The sequence below is a fragment of the Epinephelus moara genome, chromosome 21 (genome assembly GCF_006386435.1).
Source record: "Epinephelus moara isolate mb chromosome 21, YSFRI_EMoa_1.0, whole genome shotgun sequence".
In the NCBI taxonomy this organism is placed as follows: domain Eukaryota; kingdom Metazoa; phylum Chordata; class Actinopteri; order Perciformes; family Serranidae; genus Epinephelus; species Epinephelus moara.
Genome location: NC_065526.1, coordinates 2,054,184 through 2,062,077, shown reverse-complemented (window position 1 = coordinate 2,062,077; position 7,894 = coordinate 2,054,184). Strand labels below are relative to the sequence as shown.

The following is a 7,894-nucleotide window of genomic DNA, read 5'->3' as shown; positions in this document are numbered from 1 at the left end:
AAGAAGAAAAAGAAAAAAAGCAGCATAGGCAATGCATATCAAGCAGACAGATGGCGCAATTGCTGCAGAGATGCTGACTTGTACAGTTTAGAAAATGATCTATTTTCTGAAAACAAACAGAGCCAGGCTCATTGTGTCAGCGCCCATTGATCACCGTGCACACAGCTGCTCCCTGTGCGCACTGAGCAGGCAACACGCGGCTCAGGTGAAATGTAGTCATGCAGAAGGCTGCAAAGTTTCCTCAGCATTATCTAAAACATGTCTCCTCGGGGATATGTTTTATAAATTGTTATTAAAAAACATGAAATATTGTTTAGGGGCTGATAGAGTGCAGGTCACACTGTTTGAGACACACCGGGCTCAGTTTATGTAATGTTGGCATACCCTGTCAGAGACGCGAGTGGAGGCATCAGCAGTCAGGAAAAGAAAAAAACCCACATGTATTCCTGACAGCCCATTGGTCCAAATTTTCCCTGTGCTGCCACAATACTGCACACACGTGACCAGCCTGTTTTCACCCAGTTAAACGCATGTACTTAAAAGACAGGCCACTACCATTCACCAACACAAGCACGATTAACACAATATTAATGTCACTGAGGTAAGATCGCTGCTGCGGGGACTCGGATCACTGGAAGCGGACCATGGCGGCTGCCACGAGCAGCAACACATCCACAGCCACGCTACAGATCAAGCACTCCAGTATCGAGCATACGCGGAAACGAATAGACCCGAGGAGGAGGCAAGCGGCGTTGTCTTTTCTCAGCAACATTTCTCTGGATGGACGACCCGTGCAAGACGACGCAGACAATCAGCACGAGGAGGATGAGTCGCTTGAAGCTAGGACTAGACACAGCCTGGTTTCTCCGGAGCGCTCGGCGTACGGAGCTGCTGGCGCCGCCGGAGCTGCAGCTGCTGCGGCTGCGGCGGCGGCGGCGGCGACCACGGCCGCCCAGGCGCTCGCTTTTGCAAACCAGGCTCTCCTTAACAGCAGTCGGGCCAGTTTTGGGACGGGTCCCGCGGCTGCCCCGGCGGGTGCAGACACAGAGGGCGACGCTTTCGTGCCCTCCACGTTCAGCTCGCCGTTCTCCGCGGTCCCAGCGTCGGCTCGGGGGAGGCTGCAGACGTACACTCAGGGAATCCTTCCTGCCCCCTACTCCAGGCAAACCTCCCAGAACTACAGCCTGGAGGGCGGACAGATAGCCAACTCTGCGATAGAGCTGCAGAGATCAAGGTAACTGTGTGAGCTGTGTGGTGTGTGGGAACATGCAGTACAGTGTGACTGGTGTAACCTCAAGGTGCAGGCTCGTGTCTGCAGGATCTGCACTGTCAGGCCGTTAAACTGTACATTGATGTCATCATAGCAGACAAACTAATCAGATCATAGCAGAGATGCACAGTAGCATGCACATTTGGTAATTTACTCACCAGTGCTGCAGACAGCTGTCATGATCTCATGTGTTTACAAAATAATATCCATAAGTACACACTGACAGATCTTGTATTGCAGTCTTTACCAGCCTGCAGATGATTTCATTTGTCAAGTTTCAGTACATCAGCAGGTTTCTCTGTGCGCCTCACAATTTGGCACATCAGATATTAGCTGTAAAACATGATGAACAGCTTTTATTATGAACTCCCAGTGCCTGAAGTGTTTATGTTTCCTCACAACCACACTAACCAGAGCCCTGAATGAATGAGCTCTGCAGGAAGAGTTTTGCAGGTTTTCACAGTCAGCTGCTTTGGAAAGGTGCACAGTCTGTCTGGATGCAACACCATAGCAGGAGGATAAAGTTCAGGTGTTTGTTTATTTACTGCGTACAGGTGATTGTGACTCACTGGTCTGCACAGGGACAGATAGTGCACTATGATCACAGATCCAGCAGCTGTAACCTAGTTTCCCCAGAGAGGAGACTCAGCAGTTTCTTCCTTCCTTACTTGTGCACATGCTCTCACGTTCATTGTCAAATTCACTAGACCTCAAATTATTTTTAGCGAATGGCATTCGAAAAACCTGTCCCACACCTGCTGTCTGCTTCTCCTCAGCGTGATGTAAACATCCTGTAACCCTACACCGCTGTTCAACTACATAAACAACAGGGACTCGCAGCTCCGTGTGGATGTCTTTTATTTGTCCACTCTGTCTTCACACTGAAGGCACAGGGCGAGTTTGGAGGGCCTGACCCTCGCGGCAGGACAGCTGTCAGTAACAGTCGTCTGTCGTGGTTCTCTCGCTGTCAGAACCTGCTGTCAAATCCTCTCCGCTCTGCTTTCCATTCAGAGCCCCACTCTTACCCAGATCCTCTCCTCCCTCTGGTGTCTCTGCCAGACTTCTCAGGAAGCTCTGCTTCATGGTGAAACACTCAATAAGCATTTAGTTCCCCTTCCTGACCTCATGGAAATTGCGCTGCCAAACTAACAGCTTCCGAAAGTCTTAATCTGTTCTTTTTGATAGTGAAAGAAGTGCATTATAAGAAGTTATATAAGACCCAAGACACACCATTAATCATTCAGAAATGCATTCTGTATTTTTTCTGAGAAACCACTTACAGTGTGCAGACACTCAACAAGTACAGGGATTAAACAAAACATCAGAAACCCCTCACAATGACGAACAGTCCATTACAACACCCTTTACTGCAGCTTTGAATTAAACAGTTAAAGTGACCCACAGGCCTAAAATACAGTTAACATTAGCTGACAGACCAGTCTCCCCATGAAGTCCATTTAGTAGCTCCATTTTCTAGACTTTTAGATCCTATCACACAGTCTTCCTCAATAGATGGAATTGGAAATGTTTCAGTTTCCATTTTCCTGAGCACTTTAAAGACCTCCTGTTCATGTTGGCTTTAAAGTCAAGACTCAGAGTTCACTCTTGACTTTGGAAACAGCAGTTGACAGAGCGGTCTTACCACAGGGCCAAATGTGGAAATTCAAAAATCTACAACTGGGCACACTCAAAGGACCGATAACTTCTGCATTTTTCAACCTGGACCCTCATTTTTAGGTGTTTGTGTCTGAGTGACTCATGGGAACAACAATTTGACGTAACATTGAACAATGAAATTGGTCCAGTATTGAGTGAGAGGCTGCAATGTAATGACTTGGGGCATGTTCGCACCATCAATGTACATCCTCTAAAAGTGCTTGTTTTTGCCACTGACAGGCTCAGATTATTATTCCAAGTGTCTGACAGCATTATGAAGAGGATCCCGACAGAGATAGACCTTTTTGTTAAAGATGAACATCCATTTTGTTTAACCGGAAACAGCCCTGAAATCACTATCGCCACAGCCACCAGACTCCATTTAAAAAAAAAACCAGTAATTTTAGAGTGTATGCAGCCAGCATGTTTTCACATCTAACGGGGTGAGTTAAGGGATAGTGCACCCAAAAATGAAAATTCAGCCATTATCTACTCACCCATATGCCGAGGGAGGCTNTCAAATGACGTTTTTCCAAACAACTTTTTATGTCGGGGCTTCAGGACACTTGGATCACTACGGACGAGCAGTATGGAGATATTTTGTGGTTTCAGTTTTGTGTTTTTGGACGTTTGAATCTGGGGCGCCGTCAGCCCACTCTCCCCTTGGATCTCCATAAGTGATGTGAGGACTCTAAAACTTCACCTGAGCCTCCGTCGGCATATGTGTGAGTAGATAATGGCTGAGTTTAAGCACAGTTGGTGATTGTTAGAACAGTGGGTAGACGAAGCAATAAGACTTTTGTAAGTTTTACTTTGTTTCCGTTGACTTCTAATGAAGTGTGTTTTACGATGATGAAATTACTGTTTATTTAAATGGCTGGTGGCTTTGACGATAGCGAATTCAGGGCTGTTTCTGGTTAAAGAAAAAGGATCTAACTCTTTAAGAAAAAGGTCTATCTCTGTAGGGATCCTTTTCATATTGCTGTTGGATAATTTGAGCCCGTCAGTGGCAAATACAAGCACTTAAGTGGACGTACATTGACGGTGCAAACGTGCCCGAAGTGATTACATTGCAGCCTATTTCGCAGCTACCAAAAGAAGCCAAACTTCTCATGTGTTAATCACAAATATATTTAAATCTTAAGTTTCAGTAGTTTGTGCTACAGACACATTTCGGTTGGTACCAAAAAAAACGTATTAAGGTTTAACACCCAGCCTTAGCTACAGTGTTGCATCGCATCACTACACAGCCATTCTGTTGCTCCATCAGTAAACAGTCTGAAGTTGTTAAACCCCGACTGTACCCTGCTTTCGGAATTTGCTTGGAAGACGTCCACACAAAATGAATTCTAATGTTGAGAAGTAAGCAACCTGTTGATGGAGCACGGCCATATTCCACCGGCGCGCAGACAGACGAGCGCTCTGCACAGTGCCTGGTTTGTTTTCTGAGGGCAGCTGGTGGAAACGTGTCCAGAGGTCCCTGGCTGGGAGAGGCAGGATGCCCAGGCTTTCTGAGAAGCAGCCTGGCTCTCAGCTCTGTATTTTCTGTGCCTTACTTCCTCTCCCAGGGGCATCAGAGACACACTCTCCCCTCAGACTTTTGGCCTTCAGTGCTGCTCCCATTCAGGAAGTCGCAGAGCCTCTGATGTGCTGCCAAAATAGACTTTCTGAGGCCAAAGCTGATTTCGAGCATATCCTCATCAGAGTCTAATGCATGAAAATGATGGATGATTTCATATTCAGCTTTCCCTCCACTCCTCAGCCTTCATCCATCATGAATCAGCACGGCAAGAGCTGCAGCTTTAAATATAGCATACCTATTACCATCTGGCTTTATCTGCCTTAGGTGTCGAGCTATTTTCATTTCATCCTTTCCCCCCTAAAACACACCCAGGTCTTCTGTCTCACTTCCTCTTTTAGTTACATTCCCATCACCAGTATAGTGCAGACTCATGCAGTACTTTAACAAGATTGTTTTTAGCATGAGGCAGCAGAGACTGTGGCTGGAAAACAAGCAGCACAAGCCATTATAATGGTCCTGTGGAGTTTTCTGCGAATGGGTCACATACTTCTGGTTATGAGGTTGATTGTTGTTCGCTGAGATCATGGTTGGCATAATCACAGGATTATATAAGAATGCTTCATTTTCCTTCTCAGTGTCTGAACTGTCAACAAAGCCTCAGAAAGGCCCTTAAGATCTGACTGAGACCCACTTCAAGTATAGCACTGAGTAACAAGGGTCAGCATGTGTTTTTCTTCACACAATGACAAATTGGACCCCGGAGTTAAATTTCCACATCATGGCTTGTTTGGTTTCTCACCCTGAACAGCTAACAGAACAATTTTATTTGTGTTTCTGTTTCGCTAACTTTCTTTTTTGCCTATTTATTTTTCAAATCTGCTGATACAACCATTTGTACTCAGCGTGTTTGAGGATCAGACAGGCTGAACTGCTCTGACTGATTTATTTTTTTTATCAGAATAATCACATTACCGTTTGCCTGAGCTGTATTTGTGTCAAGAAACCCACCACATTACATTTATTTCCACTCAGTGACTCTCAAAATACGAAACAGAAGACTCTGTCCTGTGGCAAACTGCCAGCAGGACGTACGTGTGAAACTGTTTAAGCTCCACAACTAAATAGTCCACTTGAGTTTTATAGCTTCATTGCCTGGCATCACGCTAGACAGGATTATCAATAGCGTTTTGAAACATTTTAATAACAAGAGGACAGCATTGTGTTTGCTTTTATAAAACACGCTAAAACAAAATCACTTTGAGGGCAACAATAGCAGGATTTGTGTCGGAGATACTGAGGGACGCTTGTTTCACCCTGACACTGATTTACACTGAGGTTTCTTTGAAGCCTCTGACCAGGCCTTGTTAATGTCAGACTGGGTAGATCCAGACTGTTCTAACCTTAGTTGGTAGGAGTCGTGTCTGATGTAAATGAGTGGCCTGGGCAGTGTTATCGTTTGTAGGATTTGCACCGGCCTGGAAAACATCTTTTGCATTAAAAACACGTCCTGCTGCTGTTCATCTACAGCGCCTGGATCAAAGTCCTCACAGTTCAGCAGAGTCCTCGTGAACTGGGAACATGCCCCTCGGCCAACTGCTGAATGATTTTTTTGGAGATCAGTAACAATGCACTGAGATTTGGACTGGAATAATGACAAAGTGTCACAGAGAAATGGAGAGAAATTACTAGAATAAGGGGATACAGTTAAAGGCCCAGTGTGTAGGATTTCGGGGCATCTATTGACAGAAAAGGTATATAATATTCATAACTGTGTTTTTATTAGCTTACAATTACCTAAAATTAAGAATCGTTACACTAAAATGAGTCATTTTTATCTATGTACTAAGCAGGTCTTCTTCAGTGGAGTCAGCCATGTTGTTCTACAATAGCCCAAAAGGGACAAACCGAACACCGGCTCTAGCTAGGGCCATTCAGGTTTCTAGGTCAGCCACTGTAGTTCTCCTACACGCCCTGCACACGGGAGAAGTTTCAACCTCAAATCCAGTAAATACACACTGGACCTTTTTATAGGACAGGTTTGGATTCTTTCAAAAGTCTTTTAATACAATACTCATGCCTGTATGTGCATTGGGAGCTAATGGTCGCTGCAGCCATTTCTCCTGTCCATAAAGTGATCACGCCTTCACTGTAAGAGATGAGACAAAATTTTGCCAAAGCTCACAAGTTTAATAATGAAATCAAGTGGCTTTTTAGAGTAAAACTCATTCTTTGTTTTCACATAACACCAGTACAACTCTGCAAGAAAACCCTGTCTAAAACACAAAAGAAATTTGTGCTAACAGTAAAAGCAAAATTGGAAGATTCCTGAACAGACTGCTGAAGTTCATGATGGATTTCACTCAGAACAAGAGCTATAGAAGTCATTGCTTCAGAGCGAGTATGGACAGGAGGAATGATTACAGCAAACAATAATTCTTTCAATGTGTATATTAGTGTGTGAGTAGTGTATTAAGATAGACTTGAAAAACTCCAAACTTACACCTATATAAACCTGCATCAAGTGACTTTCTGACAACTGGTGTGAGCACCACAAGCTGTGAACACATCAGGGACATATCATCACCATATAAAGGCAAATAGTTGCCTATTTACTCAGACACAGAGAAACATAAGCATTTAGCTCTAGTTTGGTCTCCACCCACTCCTGAGAGAAGTTTCTCTTTACATGCTGAATGCTCCACCATGTTCACCAGCTAGACGTTAACTATGTTTCTGGTTGGTAGCTAACAGTGAAAATGAACCAAAACTAAAAGCTTTAAAAGATCTAAAGTGTTCTGTAGTGCTGTGGAGAACTGCAGTGTCGGGTGATGGTTCTGTGGTTTCATTACTATGAGCAACGCCTCTCACATTACACATCAGCCATTTAATCCATCATTCATATTAAAATGTTCATTTGTTCAGCTTTACGTTAAACCTTTAGAGAGAGATGCCTAATTGTATTCAGTTTTGGATTTAAGACTAAGAAAAGGTGATTTTACTTTCACTTTAGCTAGAGACAGTGTGATCCATGCCAGAGTCCCATTGTATTGATAAATCACGCTTTGCAAGGATTGCTTGGGTCAAATAAAATGTTATATCGAGCTGGTAAATCTAGCAAGTGGTCCAAAAGTATTTAACACTAGTCCATACCCATTGAGTGCACAGTTGCCCACGTACAGTTTCACATGGTGTGTGTTTGGGATACAGGTCATAGGAAATTGCAGACTAAATAGTCAACTGAACCCATTAAGAAGAGCAATGTATTCAGACAGAGTGTTTGTGAATTTGATAGTACGATTGCTTTAATTAGAGTTGCCAATAAGAGTTAAATTTCTCCAGTCACCTTGAGGCGTCCTGTTCTACATATCTACCAAGTTCAGTAAAAATCCATATGGAGGTTAGGCCTAGATAAGAAATGAGCTCTCTAGCGCCCCCATTTTGTTTGA

At 44.0% G+C, this 7,894-nt stretch overlaps 1 protein-coding gene across 2 annotated transcripts in view; it reads left to right on the top strand.

Annotated features, from left to right (window-relative positions):
* The first annotated feature begins 512 nt into the window (after positions 1-512).
* The window catches only part of cables1 (Cdk5 and Abl enzyme substrate 1), a 29,056-nt gene continuing 21,674 nt past the window's right edge, over positions 513-7,894 (top strand). Inside the window, exon 1 of one of the 2 annotated variants that reach the window (XM_050032512.1) lies at positions 513-1,234. In XM_050032512.1, coding sequence (XP_049888469.1) covers positions 645-1,234 — 590 coding nt within the window. In that variant the 5' untranslated portion in view covers positions 513-644. The remainder of the gene's footprint in view (positions 1,235-7,894) is intronic. The other variant, XM_050032513.1, reaches the window with a different exon arrangement.